This window comes from Myxocyprinus asiaticus, chromosome 37, assembly GCF_019703515.2.
Source record: "Myxocyprinus asiaticus isolate MX2 ecotype Aquarium Trade chromosome 37, UBuf_Myxa_2, whole genome shotgun sequence".
Classification (NCBI taxonomy): domain Eukaryota; kingdom Metazoa; phylum Chordata; class Actinopteri; order Cypriniformes; family Catostomidae; genus Myxocyprinus; species Myxocyprinus asiaticus.
The window spans coordinates 17,353,184-17,375,017 of record NC_059380.1 but is presented as its reverse complement, the minus strand read 5'-3'; the positions used below and the strand labels follow the sequence as shown (position 1 = coordinate 17,375,017).

The window sequence follows — 21,834 nt, the reverse complement described above, 5'->3', positions numbered from 1 at the left end:
GTGTTTGACAGGGTGTGGTGCTGAGAATGTATTGCTGATTGTAACTTTATTAGTAAAAAATGTGGCGAAGACATCTGCTGTCAGTGATGTGTCAGGTGGTGGAGGGGGAGGACAGAGAAGTGTGTTGAACGTTCTAAACAAGCTACGAGTGTCTGTGGTGGTGTTGATCTAGTTCTGGTAATAGGAAGTTTTTGCAGATTTAATGTTATCTGAAAAAGTTGCAAGCAGAGACTTCGGGACTGCCCTGAGACGTGTAATGAACCACATTATTTTAATTAGCAAAAATGTTGTCACAGTCATGCAATTTTCATAGCATGGGAGAAAGCACTCACAAATTGCAATGTCAGAGCACCCAGCCTCTTGAGACATAGAGAAAGATAAAAATAAAAATTCAAATGAAGCTTTGAAGAAAGTTAGTAATGTTTTTGGTTTTGTGAATTGTTTTCTGAGGTTTGCTACCAAACCTTGCTGTCGAGCAGATGGATGAATTCAATAAAATTCATAATTAATATTTACTCAGATTCCATTATTTATTATTATTATCATCATCATTGCTGGTTTTATAGTTAATATTATATTTAATAGTTGTCTAACAACAACAACAATAATTCATCAAATAGGGAGTGAAAAAAATAATATGATTTAAATATGAAGGCAAGTGCAGAATTAAATGACATTATGTACACATTTCATTACAAAAGCCTTTTGTTTATATATATATTTGCAACGTGAATGATCATTTTTGACTTCATAACTGTCCAATATGTTGAAGTAGCAGGAGTTTAGAATAAAGTTTAGGACAAAAACCATCAGTGTTTCTCAATTTGTGCTCATAGTTTTTAATGAATACATCACATTTAGTCGGGCAGTCACATGTGGTCTTGTCGCACAAATATTTCAACGTCCGAAGCTCATATCAGATCCAAATTTTCACCTCTGCAGATGGGTGGAACTTCACACAGCCACCGTGTGACACTCCATTTGAAATGACTGACCTTTGCTCTGTCTTCTGTCATTTGTCAGATGCAGTGAAAAGGCGGCTTCAGTCCAGTAAGACAAAAAAAATTATCTGCAAAAATGTAGTGAGTACTTTTCAAGATTAAATAAATTTTAAGGAGTAAAAAGTAAAAAAAATTATTTGAAAATGTAATTAAGTAAAAGTACATGTATTCCTTTTAAACTGCACTTGAGTGCTGGCGGACTTTGCTATGTTTCAATTGAAACAGGCCCCGCCCTCCAAAGGGCCCTCAACTGAAATGCCAGAATTGAATAATTCTGTTGATGCTGAAAGTGTACATAACGCATTTAAGGTGAAGTCCAAAAATATACCATATTGATGAAAACCAACTTGAATCTTTGGTATTTTTCTCTCTTTTATGTTTTTTCAATGGGGGGTAGGGCCCCACATTAGCTCTTGAAACAGGCCCTCAGATGTTTAATGCCACCACTGCACTTGAGTTTAGTACAAATCGCAAAAAATAATACTTACGTATAATACATAAGTATTTTTACTCAAATATTTTACACCCCTGTGAAGAAGTGAAGTAAGAGATTGCGTTTCTGCCCTGAAAGCCAGAGTCAAAGCCTTGAATTTGATGCAGGCAGCTACAGGTAGCCAGTGAAGTGAAATCAAGACTGGGGTGACATGAGCCCTTTTTGGCTGATTGCAGACCAGACGTGCTGCTGCATTCTGGACCATCTGCAGTGGCTTAATTGTGTTTAAACTGTTATTCTCGGAATGGGACGTTTTCACTCGATGATCATGCGCTACACGGACGGGTTTAGCCGTTGCGCACCCTCTCTGTGTTTACATCAGGGTCTCTCGCAGAACACGTTTACATACGCCCTCCCGAGAACATAAGCCCGGTATTAATACGGCCCTGAATACAATATATTATTTCTTATTTTTTCAGCCAGACATGTCTTTGACAGGCTTTGTGAGATTCACCCACACAGATCTGTAGGAGAGTGCTAAGGTAGGAGGGTGCTGATCCAGAGGCATGGAGGTTATGAACACAAGTGTCAGTCTTGAATCTGATGATTTGAACTAAATTCTACAGGAGGGTAGATCTTTAAGAGCACAAGTGTACCCTTGGTTTAAGCTAACATGAATATTTAAGCTTTCTCCTTCGTCCATTTCTTTCGGGGGTGTTCTGGAAGATGCTACAGATCCCACAGGGTTATAGGGTGTTTTCTATTCAGAAGTGATCATTCCTAAGCCCTATTTCCATCGAAGACTTTACCATCCACTGTGAGAGCTTTGGAGTGCTTATAGGAATAGTTCACCCCAAAATGAAAATTCTCTCATCAAACTGGATCACTTCAGAAGGCATTATTTAAACCAGTGGAGTTGTATGGATTACTTTTATTATGCCTTTATGTGATATTTGGACCTTCACAGTTCTGACCACCATTCACTTGCATTGTATGGACCAACAGAGCTAAGATAAATATATTTTCTACAGAAGAAAGAAAGTCATACACGTCTGGGATGGCATGAGGGTGAGTAAATGATGAGATAATTTTAAATTTTTGGGTGAAATATCCCTTTAAAAGAGTGGGGTTAAAAATAACTCACTTTAAAAGTCATTTTTATTTGAAATTCTGTTTTGATTGATTTTACAGCATGGTGATTATGATTGTTCTTACTTCGAAGTGCCCTCTGCAGGCATCATTTATGCCATTTGGAATCCAGGGACAATCTCCATTAAGTATATGTATAGGTTTTTGTTAACACCTTCATTTTTAACACACATGAAATGTTAAGAGCACAAAATGACAAAAATGACAAAAACAAAACATTGGTCTTTCTAGTAGTCTTTATAAGTGAATACTAAAACAAAAAAATCAAAAATCGTTGATAATGTATGACATAAAAATAAGTCCACTAAACACTTCCAAGTTTTCTATGAAAGATTATCAAATGTGTTTCACCATCTGTAAGATAAGCAAGTTTGCAATAATGTTAATGCCAAAATGACACATTTTGTTTTTCATACTTCCCTTTTATTTCTTCACAGATCAGATTTTTAAAACCATTCCTCACTGGGGGTATTATAAGAGAGTACTTGTTAACCTAACTCGTCTCATAGTGCACAGCACTGGATCTAACTTTGTTGCAAGTGGAACATGGGTGATAATGTTGTCAGCAGATAGACAGTGATCTCCATCTGTAATTTGTCTGTTTACATACAAGGGACAGTAATAGAGAGGTAGGGAGGAGGAATTAAAATGTGGGCTATTAATGGAAGAGCTTCTGTCACCTTCCCCCTTTTCAGCACTGACCCAGAGGGCTGGGAAATGAGTAGATTCGGGGGACAGAGTATCCTCAAGAACTTCAAGCCCTGGATTCCACAACGCTCCCTGTAGTTCAAGTCCAGACAGGCAGACACCACATTGGGGTGAAGAGGATGGTGTTACTGTATCACCAAGCACCTGAGTGACAAAAGAGGAAACAAGCTCTGTATATTGTATTTGTCTCATTTCTGGTTCCCAGACTCTTTCCAGTCTGTGTTTGAAAAATTGAGATTTACCTTGAAATGCATACAGAATAGGCTGATATCCTTCTGTTGGATGTGGGCTGCATCTCTGATCAGAGCTGCCAGAAAGCCTTGGGGATTAAGAAAGGCAGCCAATTGATAAGCATGAGGTGAAATGCTGGTTGACTCCTCCCACAGGTATGATCTGAGAAGTTCTGCTTGAGTCTCTAGACGTGAGAGAGCTGATGATGTTAGATATGCAGGAGTGGAGCCTATTATGTTATTTTTAATTGGCTTAAAATTTTCCAAAAGCAAGGAAGACACCAGCTTGCCCAAACACTCCCACTCTGCCAGGAAGAAACAATGTAATGGACCAAGAAATGCAGATTCCATTCCCACACCAATGCTGTTATCCCTCTGTCTCAACTTGTCTTGCAAAGTTAGCAACCTTTCCCAAGCCTGCTTGTAGTCTTCAAGTTGTTGGGGTTGCATTACAGGGGAACCGTGGCCTCCTATGACATCTCCGTAGATGCTCTGCGACTGGTACAGTAGAATGTTGAGGGTGTGACTTTTGAGCCTCACCATATCACCTGCCATACTTGGACTAAAGCCCAGAATTAATGGGTCAGTACCACTAGTGATGGACTGAATACGACGTCTCAAGCCTTTCAATAGGCATCCAGCATCTGAAAAAAAAAAAAAAGAAACATTCAGTTCTAATGTATGTAAAGCAATTATGGACAAATATAAAGCCTAATTATTATAAGATCTTGAAGTGATGTGTGTATTTACATACCAAATCTTCCTGTAAAGCTAATGATATCTGAAAGAATGTGAGGGCCACGTCCCCACAATGTAGATGGTTGTCCTAGACACACCCTAACAACACTCCGCACAGCTGCTAGATCAGCATGGTCTGAAACGTGACTGCCATATACCAGGTGACCTGTGGAGAAAGCATATCAACCCAGTAAATACTAATTCACTAAAGGGGCGCTAACACTCGTTTTAACCTCAGAGCAGAGTTTAACTTTTTGCAAATGGAGGAGAAGAAAGTCAGAGCTCATGTGATTCATCCACATGCTGCATACTGCAATTGAGTAGTAATGCCAAAAGTACAGCAACTCCAGAGATTCAAACTCCATCAGTGTCAACGCACCTTAATGGCTACTGTTTTGTAAAGCATTGCATGTCACAGCAGTACCTGCTATGTACTCTAATGCACCAGTGGGATCACTACAGTGTTTGGCTATGCGGACATGTGCGTCAATCAGTGCAAGCAGATCTTCCTGAGTCCTACAAAATGAAAAAAGATTTTAGGTAAGACTGTTTTGTAACATACAGTACCTCTTTATTCTGCACTCATATGTGTTCAGTGCTCAAAACCACAAAGCTAATCCTCACCAAAAGTAAAGTTGCCCTTGGCCCAAGTGTTTGAATGTTTGTCTTTGCAGCAGGACAGAGTGCAGGATGGCACACTGCAGAAGTGGCCTCACCGTGTCCTTAGAGTGTCCGGGAGAGGAGAAGGAGAGTGCTGCAGATAGCGTTAGTCTAGCTGAGGACCACAATTCATCCTTCAGATCCAAGGAGGAATCCCACACCAAGTGGAAGGCACTGATTCTAACTGCAACTGTATCAGATGATAGATTATAAACATCACTCATCTCAGCATTTCTATGTTACAGAATATAGATCTGCATTTGGGATCAGCTGATATGTAAACTTAGATTTCTCTTAAAGGAAACATGATATTTTGAATTTAGTCACTTATGCGTTAAGTTCACTGAACATTTGTGATTCAGCTACTTCCTGGTGAGATCGTGTGAGTTTATTCAACTTTGGATTTGAAAGTAATCCATATGACTATAGTGGTTAAATGAATGTCTTCTAAAGCGATATGATCACTTTGGGTGAGAAACAGATCAATATTTAAGTCCTTTCACTATAATTGTTTACTTCTGGTCGCTCTCCAATGCGCGTTCATGAGAGGACCCAGTTCACGCCGCCTCTGGTGTGACGTAAACGTGTTGGCATGTTCAAATGAAAGCAAAACCAGTTAAGCTTGTAAACAGCATTCTCTTGTAAACAAATCAAGCTGCACTTCCGGTTGTCACGTAAGTTCTCGCGTGAACATGCCAACACGCTTACATCAACCGAGAGGCTGTATGAACTGGGTTCCCTCATGGGCGTGCATTAAAGAGTGACTGGAAGTAAACAACTGTAGTGAAAAGGACTTAAATATTGAATTGTTTCTCACCCAAAGTGATCGTATTGCTTTAGAAGACATTAAATTAACCACTGGAGTCATATGGATTACTTTTATTACAACTGTCTTGTGTTTTTTGGAGCTTTAAAGTGCTGATCACCATCCACTTGCATTGTATGGACTTAAAGAGCTATTCTTCTAAAAATATTAATTTGTGTTCTGCAGAAGACATATGTGGCATCAGGGTGAGTACATGATGAGATAATTTTTTTTTGTTTGTTTTTTTTTGGGTGAACTCTTCCTGTAAAATATTTAGATACTATATTATATCTTAATAATAACAGTGGCACGCAGTCAACCCACATAAATTATGAAATGTTCTTCCCCCCGTTTATTTTACAATATATGTGCATTAAATAAATGCATTAAAATACAGTACATAAATATACAACTTAAAAAAACCTCAAATGTAATGTAATATCCTCACATTGTTCCCGTTTGATGGAGTGTAAGCGGTCCGTGACAGCCAATCAAAACGGCTCACTATCACGCTGTAATACTACATTACTGTGTCCCCCTTCACATGAGATTTTGAAGGTTTCTGTAATTCATTTGTATTTGCAGAGTGACAGAAAATCTGACCAATTAAATGTATTATTTTCACCTTGGGGGTTGGGCATTAGCAATCTGCACCTTCACAGCTCAGAGGAGAAGAATGTTATGCTTTGAACGCAAGTCAGGGAAGTTTCCCTTCCTGCAGCCGTTTTTCTGTCTCTACCTGAGGCCACGATGAACAGCGGGACATGTCCAGCTACAGACAGAGCAAGTAGTCTTAAATCCATGGATGATTTACAGGGAAGTATCCGGATGACATTTTTTTTTAAATGAATGGACTAATTGACAACTTTCCTCGGCTGTGCAAAATCATAAATTATTGGCATGTCAAAGAAACTTTGTTCTCACAATTGGCGTGTCAACGGCCTCCGTTGGGTGCAGCTTCGGAATAACTATTTTCGGTCACAGAAAAAGTGTGACTGAAAATAGGCCTATGTTGACTACCTTGTCTACACCGGATGCAAGTGGTGTGTCACATCAAAAGTAAATGCATCCTATTATAATCAACATTATTAATATAAACAGTAAACAGATGCCTGTTCCATTCTGTGCAGCACACACTGGCGCTACTCCTGCCAACAATACAAATAAACAGTTTAGGACGTTCGCTTTGACGCATCCAGTGTAGACAGCCTCAAGCCACTGCGGCGCATTGGTGACTGTGGGTTAATATTACGTGGTGTATTTGTGTGTGTGCGTTGTGAAGGATTGAAGGGATACAAGGTTTATGCACCGCATGACACTAAAAATAATATACAAAACTATTGTATTAATCTTTTGAACATATATATTTCATAATGTAGTCACTATGATGCCTAGTTATTTTAATTTAAATGAGAGGAGCATTGCCTACCTGGAACTGATTGAGGGTTGTCACCTTTGGTTATGAGCCAAAGTCTAAAACAGGGATGCACAAACTTTACTACGCTTCTACCATCACGAAAAGGCCCTCCATTTGCCTCCAGATCTGTCAAATTCCCTAAGGTTAAACCGACAAGGAATTGGCCATAGATGTTAACAGTTGGTTTAGAATGAGATAATTAGGTGGGTTTAATTTGTACCATTATTGGAGTCACCTTTTGTAGTGTATGACACTATTTGTGTTAACTCATTCACAACTCTGACATCCCAACAGTCAAGCAGATGACAGTTGTTAAGGACTAGCCAGTGGCCATTCTGGATAGCACTGTCCAGCGATGAGAGAACAGTATCTCCATGGCAACCATTCCCGAAAGAAATAAAATTCACATTCACCTGTTGACAAATATGACAAAGCTGATCCATGGCAACACATTATTTAAAGATACAGGTATATCCATTATAAATAATGATCACTGTGTGACAAAAAGCAAGATGCAAAGATGCTTTAGTCCAGGGGTTGCAAACTAGCCAGGTGGTGTTCTTCATAGGGGCCGTTGCTGTACGACCATTCCTGTCTTGTGCACGTTCATGAGAGTGCACGAGAGCAAAAGCCCATGCTTGCGAGATGGGGCATGTAAAAAAAGCTATTGTTTGCTGTCACTCTAACCTCTCTCTACCAAATCACTCCCTCTGTATTTTGAGGCACACGCAACAACTTGCCTGAGCCAATCAGCGTCCAGAAACCTTGACCAGGTGATCTCCCCCGCCCTCACAGAGACAGTAGTTCAGTGCAGCGGGACGTGGAGATGGACGCTGAAGTTACAGCGGCATAATAACTGTTTATAGTCCGCCTTTTGGACGAAGTGTTGTGCGTGAATGCAAAAGTAAGGTATAGTGACGAAATATTGCAATCCTTAGTTATTGTGCCCGTGAGGTAACGATATCTATATGTATGTGTGCATTCATAATAAGCGTGCCTGTAACCCTCTAGTTCGTATGTTTGTATACATATCTTTATTATTGTCAGTGCTAGAGTTACACTTGTTATTGTTACATGTTATGTTACTGTTTGAAGCAAATTTCGCTGTATTTCTCTGTATTTAATGGGAGAATTGTTGTAAACAATTTGCTACGTGCATGTGCCCTCATAGCCCAGACAGAGTACCGCTATACAAGCTTTGCAGCGCTTACAAGGTGTCAGGTTACAGCTGCGCGCTGCATATAATATAGAAGTTACAGCCTGCATTACATTTGCTTTCAGTTTTTTGCTAATAATATTCATGTTGAATTATTAATCTTATTTATTGTGCTGTATTATTGCCAATATGTTTCATTGTTGTAATTCATTATTATTATTATGTATATTTACGTTTATGTAACTGTTTTTAATTTATAGAAAACCACAACACAACAAAACACAACACAGCCACACAAACCAGTCTGTTGAGTGGTGACAATAAATGGGTTATTCCCATAAAACAACTGTGTCTTAATTTCGTCTCTAATCGGACAGCCTTCGGTGGATCAGCACCCTAAGCCGGCAACTTGTCTATGGTGAAGAGCTACTAAGAGCCAACCACTTTTTCATGGTCTTTTGAGCCGGATTTCTGGACTTACCAAAGAGATAGAAGATGCAATAATATGCAGAGGATGAGTCAACTGTGCGAGTCAGGAGGAAGACTGTCCTTCCCGCACGTTACGATGAGTATGATCTCACTGGCTTCACTATACCAAAGCCTGTTTCACAACCCATGTCACGATTCACTCATTCAACCAGACTGGCTGAGGGCAATGAAGCAGAGGAAGGCGCAACTGGCTTTACTCCACTGCAACTAGGTTATGAGGCTGACAGTTTGCTACAGTGGTCTGATGAGGAATGTAAATCTACATCAGACATCGTAAGGAGAGAGAATAAACATGCAAAGTCATGCAGATAATACAGCAGGAAAGGGACACATTCCAGAGCGCAAATGACCAATATGGAAAGGAGCTTTTTCAGCTCAAGCAACAAATGAAGCAGCTACAAATTCAGATGGATCATCAACATCCTGAAAGTCAGTCCCTTTTATCTGTCAACCCTTCGAGGCAGTATAACTCCAGTCGTCCTATACCTGCACCACGTATCCAGCCACAGGCACGTCCTGATGAAACGAACTTCAGACCATCTGTACCAGCTCCACGCCTCAAACTTCAAAGAGAGCATCAGACAGAAGATAAGCTTCGAAGTCCTCCACACCGCCCAACTCCAGTATCTGCCTCCATGACTAAACAGAGCTCCTCCTACCATTATAGGCCAGAAGGGGGTCAGAGATCAGAGGTGCATTACTCCCACAGACAAGATCTGTCAAATTCTCCAAACTGGGACTCTCAAGACCCGGCCAGACCTCCACAAACGCCATGCCGGTCACTTACTCCATCACCTCACCTTGAACAAGAATTGATGTATCGAGGTCCAACTCCTACGATTCCTGACTTCATACATCCCAACCCAAGAGAGTTCTCACAACTGAAAATTGCTTTGGAAAATATCCTCCCAGCTAATGCAACAGAAAGATTCAAATTCCAGATTCTGATGGACCATCTGAAATTAGAGGAGGCTCTACTAATCGCTGACTCATACTGCCATTCGCAACACCCTTACACAAGGACAATGGCTGCCTTAGACCAGCAGTATGGCCAGCCACATCAAATAGCCCTCCAGCGGATTGCAGAGTTAATGGATGGCCCAAACATTGCTAGTGGAGACCAGAAGGCCTTTAGACTTTTTGCTCTCAAAGTCCATTTACTGGTTGGCATGCCGGAGCAATTAGGCAGGAATGGTACTTTTAAGTTACAGCGCGGGTCTCATGTGCCTCGGCTCCTTGGGAAGCTTCCGCATGACCTGAGATCAGGGTTTTGGAGGTTTGCACATCCACATCGGGTGCCCATCCCTACATTTCTGGATTTTGTAGAATGGCTGGAGTTTGAAATCCAAGTTCAAGAGGACACTATAAGGTATGCAAGCAATCAACGTAGAGGGCCCTTGACATGAACAAGAGAGACTATCAGAGACTCTAATCCAGCCACTAAAAGCACCACAATCTTTCTGGGCACTGAGAAGGCAATGTCTGAGACTACACTGTCTGCTCCACCATCTAGGACTTCTCTGAGACCCTACTGCCCCTACTGTAACAACTGTAAGCACTCCCTCAACAACTGTACCAACTTCAAGCAGGTTATTAAAGACCAAAAATGAAGCTGGATCAAAGACAATAACAGATGTTGGCGCTGTGGTAGAACTCATAAGTCAGCAGAATGTAACCTAAAAATGCGTTGCAGACAGCGCAGCAGCTGACACCTCATGGCCCTACATGACATTAGTGCTGGGAAGCCAGGGAATCCAAAGCCTGTTCAAGATTAAACTGCTGATACCAACACCTGTCTGCTCAACACTACGAAGGAGATTCTCCTAATCCATAAGCCACCTACCAGCTGAAAGGTTCTATTTAAAATCAGCAAAGTGATTCTCAGGAATGGAAAGAGGAAAATGAATGCATACACAATCCAGGATGATGGATCTGAGAGAACTATCCTCCTCCACGGTGCAGCTCAGCAGTTGGGCCTCAAAGGGCAGCCTGAAGACCTTCTGCTTCAAACAATCAAGCAGGAGTTACAAGTCCTCAGTGGAGCAGCAGTTTAATTTACAATCTCCCCAATTGCTCAACCTGCTAAATAGTATCACACCAAAGGTGCCTTCACTGCTAAACTTAAGCTTAGCAGAACACACACACCCAGTGAAGAATCTGAGGGAGAGATATAAGCACCTTAAAGGGCTTCCACTGCATGATTTTGAAATGGTCTTTCCCATGCTGCTCATTGGATCAGATTACCCCCATCTGATCACTCCCGGGAACCAGTAAGGCTAGGCCCTCCAGGGGGACCAGTGGCTATAAAGATACGTCTTGGTTGGACATTACATGGCCCAGTCCAACACTTGAGGAAAGACATGAATGAACAGCTATGTCTGTTCACTTCAGTTTCGTTCCCAGAGTCAGATCTCTACAAGCAAGTGGAGAAATTATGCAGATGGACGTACTACCCTGGCGCAATGAAAAGATTTGTGTCAGATCCAGACTGGACCAGGAGGCGGTGGAACTTCTAGGAAGGAAGACAGTAAGGGTTGAGATGGATGGTGTCAAGCGGTATGCCACCCCTCTCTTGCATGTCAGGAACATGCCCGAACTCAGAGCACCCAAAGAGACAGTTATATCACAGCTGAGGGCCACTGAAAGGAGACTAGAAAAAAAAATCAACAGCAAGCAGCTGCTTATATGGCTGAGATTTCAAAACTGGAACAATCAGGCTACGTTAGCAAATTGCCACAGAATGCTGAGACAGACCCTTCTTGCTCCTGGTACATCCCGCATCACATGGTGCAGCACAATGGGAAGAACAGGATAGTCTTCAACTGCTCTTTCCAATATCATGGATAAAACCTGAATGAGCTTCTGCTTCCAGGACCAGTGTTGGGGCCACCCCTCCTTGCTGTACTACTCAGATTTAGGGAACATTCAGTGGCAGTCAGCAGCAATATCAAGGGGATGTTCCAGCAAGTTAGACTGCTCCCAGAAGACAAACCACTCTTGCATTTCCTCTGTGGAGACCTAAATGTACAGGAACAACCCAGTGTGTAGGAATGGCAAGTCCTCCCTTTCGGCACTACCTGCAGCCCCTGCTGCACCGTCTTTGCACTCCAGAAACACATCCTTGATCATAGCCAGCCTGGAGGTGATGTCCGCTATTCTGTGCTGAAACCCTTTTATGTAGACAACTGCCTACAAAGATTCACTTCAGCAGACAAAGCAAAATGTTTCGTTGACAGAATAAAGAACCTGCTGGCAGATGGAGGCTTTGAGCTGAGGCAGTGGTCCAGCAACACCCCTTCAAGGATAAGTCACCTGCCCCCTGACGCCATAACGGACAGTGCAGAACTCTGGATTTCACAAGGCCAAACAGACATTCAGGAATCGACACAGGGGCTCCTCTGGAATCATCAGACACAATCTCCTACAAATACCATGCCAAGGACAATAGTGAGACCACAATGCGCAACGTATACAGAATCCTGGCCAGCCAGTACGACCCGTTGGGTTACCTCATCCATTATACCACTCACGCTAAGATCATTGTACAACGCCTGTGGGACAAAAATCAGGACTGGGATGATCCACACTTGCCCACAGATCTGCTATAAACTGGACTGAAAGGGAGAAGGCTCTTCCAGCCCTACAGAATATCGTTCGTCCTCTGTGTTACTGTAGTCCCACCAAAGACACAGAAACGAGCCTAAGAGACATACACATTTTCTGTGATGCCTCTGAACATGCTTATGGCTCTGTGGCATATCTCCGAACATGGGCAAACAGAGGTAGCTTTCCTAAAAGCAAGATCACATGCAGCACCAAAAAAACAACAATCTGTTCCCCGACTGGAATTGTGCGCTGCACTGACAGGAGCTCAACTTGCCAAAGTACTCAGAACTGAGTTGAACCTGCCCATACGTCAGATGATCTTGTGGACGGACTCCGCCACTGTCCTCACATGGTTACAATCTGACTCTTGCAGATACAAAGTATTTGTTGGGACTCGGGTAGCAGAAATCCAAGATCTCACAGAGCAACATAACTGGTGATATGTACCCTCCGTAAGTAATCCAGCTGATGACATCACTCGGGGAAAGAGTCTCTGTGAGCTCAGCCCTGGAAGCCGCTGGAGCCAAGAACCGCTTTTCCTGAAAAATCCACCCAATATGTGGCCTGAATGCCCCAGTCCAGTTGATATAGACAATAATGAACTTCGCAAGACCGGTTCCAGTACTCTTGTCTGATTCACATCCTCTAATTTCAGTCAGTTTAAGGCTCTCGAGGAGCAAATCAAGTTCACGGCTCTTCAAGGGGTGGCAGATGGTAAGCCCACAGCCAGTGACTACAGAAGTGCAGAGATTAGTGTTTTGCAGCAAGCACAGCAAGAATGCTTTAAATCAGACTTAGAGCAATTAAGGACCAGTACACCGCTTGGCCGCAACAGCTGACTAAGAGCACTGGGCCCAGAACTCGATGGAGAAATGAAATTAATCAGAGTCGGCGGATGTCCCTACCTTGAGCCTGACAACATGCACCCTATCATACTGGATGCAAAGCATCACATCACTAAACTTGTCATCCAAAGCTATGACTCAAAACTTTGTCATCCAGGTCCTGAGAGGGTGTTCACTAAACTCCGGCATAAATACTGGGTTCTACGTGGAAGAGAGGCCATAAAGCATTTACAGCGACAGTGTGCAGAGTGCCAGAAATGGAGAAAGAAACCAGAGGTACCTAAAATGGAAGACCTCCCCCCAGCAAGACTACGTCTTTTCAAGCCTGCCTTTTACTCCAATGGTGTGGACTGCTTTGGTCCCTATACTGTCAAAGCAGGTCGACGTAATGAAAAAAATGGGGAATAATATTTAAATGCCTCACCACCAGGGCAGTATACATTGACATTCTCCATAGTCTTGAAGCCGATTCCTTCCTTATGGCCCTCAGACGGTTCATGGCTAGACGAGGGAAACCTCACGAGCTCTTGTCAGATCAAGGCACAAACTTCAGAGGAGGTGAAAGAGAGTTAAAGGAAGCCTTTACAGCTCTTGTTCCAGATCTGCAGAAACAATTGGTTAAACAGCAGATTGAAATCCATTTCAACCCTCCTAACTCACCACACTTTGGAGGTTGCTGGGAGCGAGAGATTCGCTCTTTGAAAAACGCACTGATGGTTACTCTAGGAACTCAATCAGTGACTTTTGAGGTCCTTCAAACTGTGCTGGTGGAGACTGAAAGAATCTTAAACTCCAAACCACTTGGATATACATCATCTGATGTTTCTGATCCTGACCCCATTACGCCAAATTGTTTCCTAATGGGGCGGCCAGATGCTTCACTTCCCCTGACAGTATACCCCCAGTCTGAGCTGATCAGCCGACGTCGATGGCGTCACAGCCAGATCCTTGCGGACCAATTCTGGAGACATTACCTCAAATTCTACGTCCCTGGTCTTCAAATCCGTAAAAAATGGCAAAATGAAACTCCAGACATCCAGGTTGGGACTACAGTGCTGATCATTGATCCTCAGCTAGCCAGAGATTTTTGGCCAGTGGGAAAGGTGACAGAAGTATACACCGGAGCTGACACTAGAGTGAGGACAGCCAAGGTTCAGGTGGGAGAAAAACATACACCCGGCCAGTTGCACGCCTTATACAATTACCTGCCATTCCTGATTAAGTAATTGTAAACCCCACAGTAGATTAGAAGCTTTTTGTGTATATATTTACATATGGAAATCTGGGGGCGGCTGTAAAAAAGACTATTGTTTGCTGTCACTCTAACCTCTCTCTACCAAATCTCTCCCTCTGTATTTTGAGGCACACACAACAACTTGCCTGAGCCAATCAGCGTCCAGAAACCTTGACCAGGTGATCTCCCCCGCCCTCACAGAGACAGTAGTTCAGTGCAGCGGGATGCGGAGATGGACGATTAAGTTACAGCGGCATAATAACTGTTTATAGTTCGCCTTTTGGACAAAGTGTTTTGCGTGAATGCAAAAGTAAGCTTGCAATCCTAAATTATATAGGCGATGAAAAGTTAATTCGCTCATGTAGACGAGTTATTGTGCCCGTGATGTAACGATATCTATATGTATGTGTGCATTCATAATAAGCGTGCCTGTAACACTCTAGTTCGTATGTTTGTATACATATCTTTATTATTGTAAGTGCTAGAGTTACACTTGTTGTTACTGTTACATGTTATGTTCCTGTTTGAAGCAAATTTCGCTGTATTTCTCTGTATTTAATGGGAGAATTGTTGTAAACAATTTGCTACATGCATGCGCCCTCATAGCCCAGACAGAGTGCCACTATACAAGCTTTGCAGCGCTTACAAGGTGTCAGGTTACAGCTGCGCGCTGCATATAATATAGAAGTTACAGCCTGCATTACATTTGCTTTCAGTTTTTTGCTAATAATGTTCATGTTTAATTATTAATCTTATTTATTGTGCTGTATTATTGCCAATGTTTCATTGTTGTAATTCATTATTATTATTATTATGTATATTTACATTTATGTTACTGTTTTTAATTTATAGACAACCACAACAAAACAAAACACAACACAGCCACACAAACCAGTCTGTTGAGTGGTGACAATAAATGGGTTATTCCCATAAAACAAGTGCGTCTTCGTTTCGTCTCTTATTGGACAGCCTTTGGTGGGTCAGCACCCTAAGCCAGCAGCTTGTCTATGGTGAAGAGCTACTAAGAGCCAACCATTTTTTCAGGGTGTTCAAGCGAGAAACCTCTTTGTTTTGCTTCAACCGGACCACCAGCAACATTAATAGAGAGCAGAGAAAAGAACAAACCAGAGAACAGAACTTACAAAACATGTCTGAAGAGTCTGAAGTCGACGGTGAGATGCATTTTTATGCCTAGCCTTATATTTTTGAACTGGAGTACTCAGGAATCAAAGAAAGAGATGGAAGAGGCTGAAGGCAGCCACAGTCACACCATGTCCTAACCAGATGCCAAACAATATGCGGTAAAAGGTATCTTTTCTATGTTAATAAGAGTTTTTGTCCAAACCAGCCCCAACGAGTGTCGGGACATTCTGTTGACCGCTTGGTTTCTATTTGCGATGTTGCGGTGTTGCGCTGTGCAGACCCATCCACTGTGAACTGGCACCAGTCCAAAATCTTTGTCGTAACAGTATATTGAAGCCAGCATCTCACTATTCGGCTACAAACAACTTGAGTTTGACCGATGGGGGTCACACTTACCAAAGGTTTCGCTGAGGTCTCACTTTCTTCTCTTGCCTGTACTATCTGTCTGTAGCTTCTGAATATGTATGTGTGGCTGCATCAGCCTTTTCCATATCTCTGTTTGATTTCCGTGTACAACACTTCATACAAATAAGGCTGAGTATAGAAATGCATCTAGTCTATGACTCTTCAGACATGTTTTGTTAGTTATGTTCTCTGGTTTGTGTGCAGAGGTGTTGTGTTCTGTTGTTACTATTGTTGTGGTGATAGATAATCAAAACTAGTTTTTGCTTGAATGCCCCATCTCGAAAGCAGGGCTGTGTATTCTGTTACTCTCTCATGAACCTGCACATGAGTAACAGACAGTGAGCATTTTCACTAAATAATACATAAGATTGTTTTTCACCAAACCTTATCATATGACTTTAGAACCAGGTATGATTCGCATACAATAATTTATGAGACTTCTGAATTATACTTTTGCTTCCTTTATGAAGCTTGAAGAGGTAGTCACCATAAACTGCAACTGTATGACATCACTGAGCACACATTTTTTCACAATTCCTTCCATGTTGTTAAGAAAAAGAAAGAAAGTCATATGGGGCTATAACAACAAAAGGGTGAGTAAACAATGGGTGAATCTCCATTTTTGGGTGAACTATCCCTTTAACACTTGAAACTATCGGCCAGTGGTTTGAGACCCCTACTTTAGTCTAATCTTTAACTAGACAACAAATACAATACAATTACACATGCAAAACAAGGATCACTTGACAAACTCTGGCCATAAAAATTGGACTATATCTCATTGCTGTCTAGGAGTAACTATTGAGAAATGAATTTTATTGATTTTTCTTGCCTATGGGAGCAACAGTCTTGTTTAAGGGCACAATGGTGATGGCTACTTAAAGGGGTTGAAAACAACCTTCCAGTTATCAATCCTGATCCTTAACCACTCCATTACACCACACCATCTCCATGTAATTTTTACTAACTTACCCCTTTCTTTTCTGCTTGGTACTGAGCAACTTGTTTAATCAAGTGGAGAGGATGGATTCTTACAGGTGTAGCTTCATTTTTATCTGGCAGATGTACAACTACAGGACCTTCATGTTTGGACAAAAGATTGGAGAGTGCTTCTGGAGAGCCTATTGGAGGGCCTTCAGCAACAACTGAATGCAGCATACTTCCTTGCACACAAGCTGCAAGGTCCTCTTCCACCGCTGCTAGCCAATGAGGACACAGCGTCTTCCAGAGAATAGCACGCTGCATTGTGGACAAATGGGAGTGAGACTGACAAGGGACAGGTCCAATTACTGTGGATGAAGGAAAGTGCAGATACTCCTTCCATAACTTGGATGAATTTACCAGAGATGACACTAGACCTCTGAAGGGTGCTATTGTCTCTAAGAGATAAATATCATCTTGCGTGTGTGTTTGAATCCAGCTCGGAAGTTCAGGGATAGACTGTGTGGATAGTGCTAAAAAACGTTCTGGAAATTTCAAGTCGCTCAATCCTCTGAGGAAAGTAACTCGTTCAGCATCAGAGCAGCCTTCATTGTGCACAATAAGTGCCACAGATACCATCAATCTGAGTAATGCTGAATGGCTCTGGAACAAGCATGATTTATACTGAGAGACAAAATGAGAAACAATCCTCTGGGTAATCTCAGTTATGACTGCACTCGGCACCATCTCTCCATGAAACCTCATATCTGGGCTCTTCTGGGCTAAAGCTGATCGTAAAGTGAGGAGAAAACTGTGTAGAGTAAAAAGGTAACAAGGGGAAAGTTGGACCACATCCTGTAGAGCATTGTAAATGGCTGTGGTGAGTTCTGCGACACCATAAAAATCAGCCATTAGGGATTTGTGACGATCTATCTCTTGGGTCAGCTTCTTGATTTTTGTCTTAAGTCCAAGAGAGACACTCTGACATGTATCCACATGTGGGAGGAACTCAGGGTCCAGAAGCAGTGGTGTGGAATTATTCAAGATGTACTCTATCAAGGAAACCTGCAATAATAACAGAGATTTATTTTTTTCTGTGCTGTGGTTCAAGGATAATATTTTATAAGAATTTTCTTTAATTTTCTAAAATTCTTTGCCACCCGACCTTGTTTTGACAAAGGTTATGCTGTAGCGTCTGTTTTTCTGTTTGTACTTGGCAGTGTAGAGTCCACAGTTTTGAACATTCTGATTGCATCAGTTCTGCCAAAATAAGATCTTTAACTTCCGTTGTGCTCAAAGAAAGATCGATAATTTGAACATCATCCAGGAAGGAAGGGTGAATTTCTAGCAGAAAACATGGAAAGGGAATTTAAAACTCAAGGAAATGACTTTAAAAGGAACATACTATGAGGATACTGCAGCATCAATGCAGAACACATCAACTGTCTAAATAGATTGTCTATACCTACAATAGAAGTTTCTGTTTTAGTTAAGAAGACTTGAAGGATCTCTCACCATTTACCAGATCTCGAACTGGGAGAGAAGTACTCATAAAGAGGTGAAAGTCAGAATGAGCAGCTTTAACAGGATGGCTCTGATCAAGAGGCTGACGACCTGCTAGTTGAACAAACACCTCAAGGAATTTTAGGTCTTGCAGTGCTCGTTCAATATGTGTCACCAATACTCTTAGACCTGCAAGTATATGAGCAAATAAATTAATGAAACTAGAGACCAAACAACATTTATGTCAGCATGGAACACTGTGCAGATCACTGACCTTCTTCTGCTCCATGATTTAGTTTATCAAGTAACTCTGGATCATCAGCAGCAACTGTAAGTCCCTTTTTATGGCATTTTTCTTCATCTCCTGTAACATTGCATAAAGAGAATATGAATTCTCACTGTTACTGAAAGGTATCTCTGAGTTTCTGAATAACAGAAATACTCACAGAAGTACTGTAATACTGACCAGAAGGAAACAATGTTTTTGAGGTGAGCTCCTCATGTTGAGGTACATCTGCCAATAGAGGCCAGGTTTGAACCCAGGGAACTCTGTGCCCACAGATTAGAACACTCCGGACCAGATCAGAGTAATCTCCCTGAATGAGGTGCAGATCTAGGCCAAGTGCCCGATTCAAGGCTATTTGAAATGTCTTACTTACAGGAATGGGAACATAGTTTTCAGAGGCTGTAAGGGGTACTACATTAAAAATTGTTATACGTGGGTCCTCAGATTTTATGTTAATTTCACCAGTGAGACAAAGTTTGTACCACTTCTGCAGAAGCTCCTGTCGAATATCAGGCCCAAATGGACCCAAGTATGTTACAGTAGCTGCCAATAACAGAGCGTCGCCTGGAATATTGTGATTATTCAGTTTTTCTTCCTGTAATAAATAAAGTATTGCTTTCTAGTTTTTTTTTTAAAAAAAAGCATACTTAAAAAAGAACACTCAGCTCTGCACATTGTTTGAATTACTCTTTGTCAACATGAGATACTTGTATACAACTTTTAGCTACCTTTCTTGCCAATGTCCAGTCTTCAGTGTGATGTTCCACCAGCTTGAGGGCAGCAGATGACTCCCTCTCATGTGCCTCTGCTGTGCTAAGCTGAGCCTTTAGCAACTCCATGTCATGTCTGTTGAACTCCTGCTGTCTCTCCAGGTCTTCTAGTCTTTCCCGTGCTGATTCTTCTTGCAGCCTGGCGTCCCTCAACCTTGCTAGACTCTCTTTCATGAGCACATCTAAATCATGCTTTTGAGCCTTTTTAGGGACCATACGGCACTGTACACAAGCATACTGGTAAACTGCCCTAACCCAATGACACAAAGACTCGCATGCCTGACTCACATCTCGCACATAACTTGGCTGGAAGCTTGGTGCATGTACGAACTGCCCCAAAGTTTGAATCATCTCATCACTTAATTTAGAGCAGTCAAAAAATTCCAGTTCCTGATGAAGTAAAAAGAGAAAATGTAAAGCACCAAGTTGTCAAAAAATTATTTTGAGGAACTTTAAAGATTCCTATTTATTTAAAACCGTTTCAGTGAGTTTTAACCTGAAAGAAACTGGAACGCCTCAGAAGTTGTTTGCTGTTTGCCCAGCCACATGGCTGGTTGAATAATATGCATATAATATCCATGACTCTGACCACTATGTCAGGGGGTGCCCTGTAGTTCCGGACCTCTTCCAAGTCAGAGTGGCTCAAAGTCCGCAGTACTTCCACAGCTGCCTGGTACAGTGGGCTTACCTGCATACAACAAGCAACAGAAACAGAAAATGTATCGGATTTCAGTGCACCTGACGAACAACATGTGTTCATACTGATCATATTAGGGTAAAACCTGTTTAAAGGCATCTTGAATTTGTTGCTGAACTTGAAGTAATTGATCCTCTAGCTGGGAAAGGTAGTTCTCTTCCTGCATACTATGGTGCCGGGTCTGTTCCCAGCTTTTTTGGGCCATGTCTACTGACCTCTGCAGCTGGTCCAGACACTACAACAAACACACAAATATATACAATAAAGAGGAAAAATACATACAGTATGATTATTTTGTTTGCCAATGGTGGCTACTAACACAAAGGTTTCAGATCCAGTAACAAAAAAGGGGAGACCTACGAAGTAAAGACCAAAGTTCTGCCCTTGAGCAAGGTATGTAATGGCACCTTTTATGAAAGTTTTTCCAAAATAGCAAGGTAAATAGCTTTGTCACATCCCTCTACTCCTCAGATGTGTTTTGTTATTAAGCATTGTTGAGACATACCTTCTGTTTTTCTTCACATTTGGCCCTGAAACTCAAAACTACTTGAGTGTGCCTTGTGGCTGTGTCAGACATTTCCTTAACACTTGCTAGAACCTTTGCCAACCTGACATGTGAAAACAAAAAAACATTTTCACAGTATTCAGCTGTGAGGGACAATGAAAAATCCATCAAAATGAAAACATGCATTTCCACCATCGGGCCGAACGGTTCTGAGGATGGTACAAAATGATTACAATAGCATTTCCACTTGAGCACAGTTCGGCATGGTACGATTACAAACTGTTCTCGGCCCAGAATTCTCAGCCTGGTTAGCTAACTGTACTCAACCGTTCTCAAATGTGCTGGTGGAATGGGTTTACTACGTGGCAACTCGTTTAGTGTATCTTCATGATTTTGTCTTTTATGACGGTTTAACAAGTATTGTAGCCCACATTTATTTTTCATTAGAGAAGTAGATTACTAACTAATTAAAACTCAAAATACATCAATATTTTCTGATATACTATTTTCATATTCTGTCATACACAGAACATTTTATCAATAAATATCCTTTTTAGCTAGTCTGGGAACTTTTACCTTTCTGCATGTTTGTGTCCAGTGGAAACACAACCCCTTAGCAAATGATGGTAAACCTCTCGCATTTTTCTATTTACTTTCCTTTTTACGACATGGTCCATGTCTTTGCTGTTTGTTAGCAGAGTAAAACGGAAAAAGCAGTCCTTAAAAACTGGAATATGTGATCATCCTCCTTAGCGCACCACACTCACTCCAATCTTTACATCTCACACCGTTGCCAACAGATGGATCTGTTATGTAGATTCTCCTGATTTTACAGCACCACAGTGGAAAAAGAAAATGTAACCGTGCAAGTTACGTTTTTACAATGAGAACTGTTTGGCCCGATGGTGGAAAAGCAGCTAAAATGTTGCACTGGCAATCCTCACCGGTTATCCTGAAATCTGTTTTGCTCAAAGAGGTGCTGGCAGTGACAGAAGAACTGAACCATCAGCTCTGTATAGGACCGAGGACTGAATGGTTGAAAATTAAGCAGTGTGACAGCATATTTTGTAGCAGACAGATGAATTCCTGCCATTGCCTTAGAAATACTAGCCACTAAGCTATCCTTGGCAACT

At 41.7% G+C, this 21,834-nt stretch overlaps 1 protein-coding gene across 1 annotated transcript in view; it reads right to left on the bottom strand.

Moving 5' to 3' along the window:
• Window positions 1-2,696: 2,696 nt before the first annotated feature.
• The window catches only part of LOC127427780 (dynein heavy chain domain-containing protein 1), a 40,621-nt gene continuing 21,483 nt past the window's right edge, over window positions 2,697-21,834 (bottom strand). The window contains exons 27-43 of the mRNA XM_051675556.1: window positions 21,646-21,832; window positions 20,702-20,804; window positions 20,282-20,431; window positions 19,996-20,187; window positions 19,458-19,889; window positions 19,099-19,324; window positions 18,718-18,837; window positions 18,456-18,632; window positions 18,106-18,284; window positions 16,992-18,005; window positions 7,377-7,554; window positions 7,154-7,279; window positions 4,884-5,109; window positions 4,684-4,775; window positions 4,276-4,425; window positions 3,534-4,165; window positions 2,697-3,435 (exon numbers count right to left, since the gene is read on the bottom strand). Of these exons, the coding sequence (XP_051531516.1) occupies window positions 3,055-3,435; window positions 3,534-4,165; window positions 4,276-4,425; window positions 4,684-4,775; window positions 4,884-5,109; window positions 7,154-7,279; window positions 7,377-7,554; window positions 16,992-18,005; window positions 18,106-18,284; window positions 18,456-18,632; window positions 18,718-18,837; window positions 19,099-19,324; window positions 19,458-19,889; window positions 19,996-20,187; window positions 20,282-20,431; window positions 20,702-20,804; window positions 21,646-21,832 (4,565 nt within the window). The 3' untranslated portion in view covers window positions 2,697-3,054. The remainder of the gene's footprint in view (window positions 3,436-3,533; window positions 4,166-4,275; window positions 4,426-4,683; window positions 4,776-4,883; window positions 5,110-7,153; window positions 7,280-7,376; window positions 7,555-16,991; window positions 18,006-18,105; window positions 18,285-18,455; window positions 18,633-18,717; window positions 18,838-19,098; window positions 19,325-19,457; window positions 19,890-19,995; window positions 20,188-20,281; window positions 20,432-20,701; window positions 20,805-21,645; window positions 21,833-21,834) is intronic.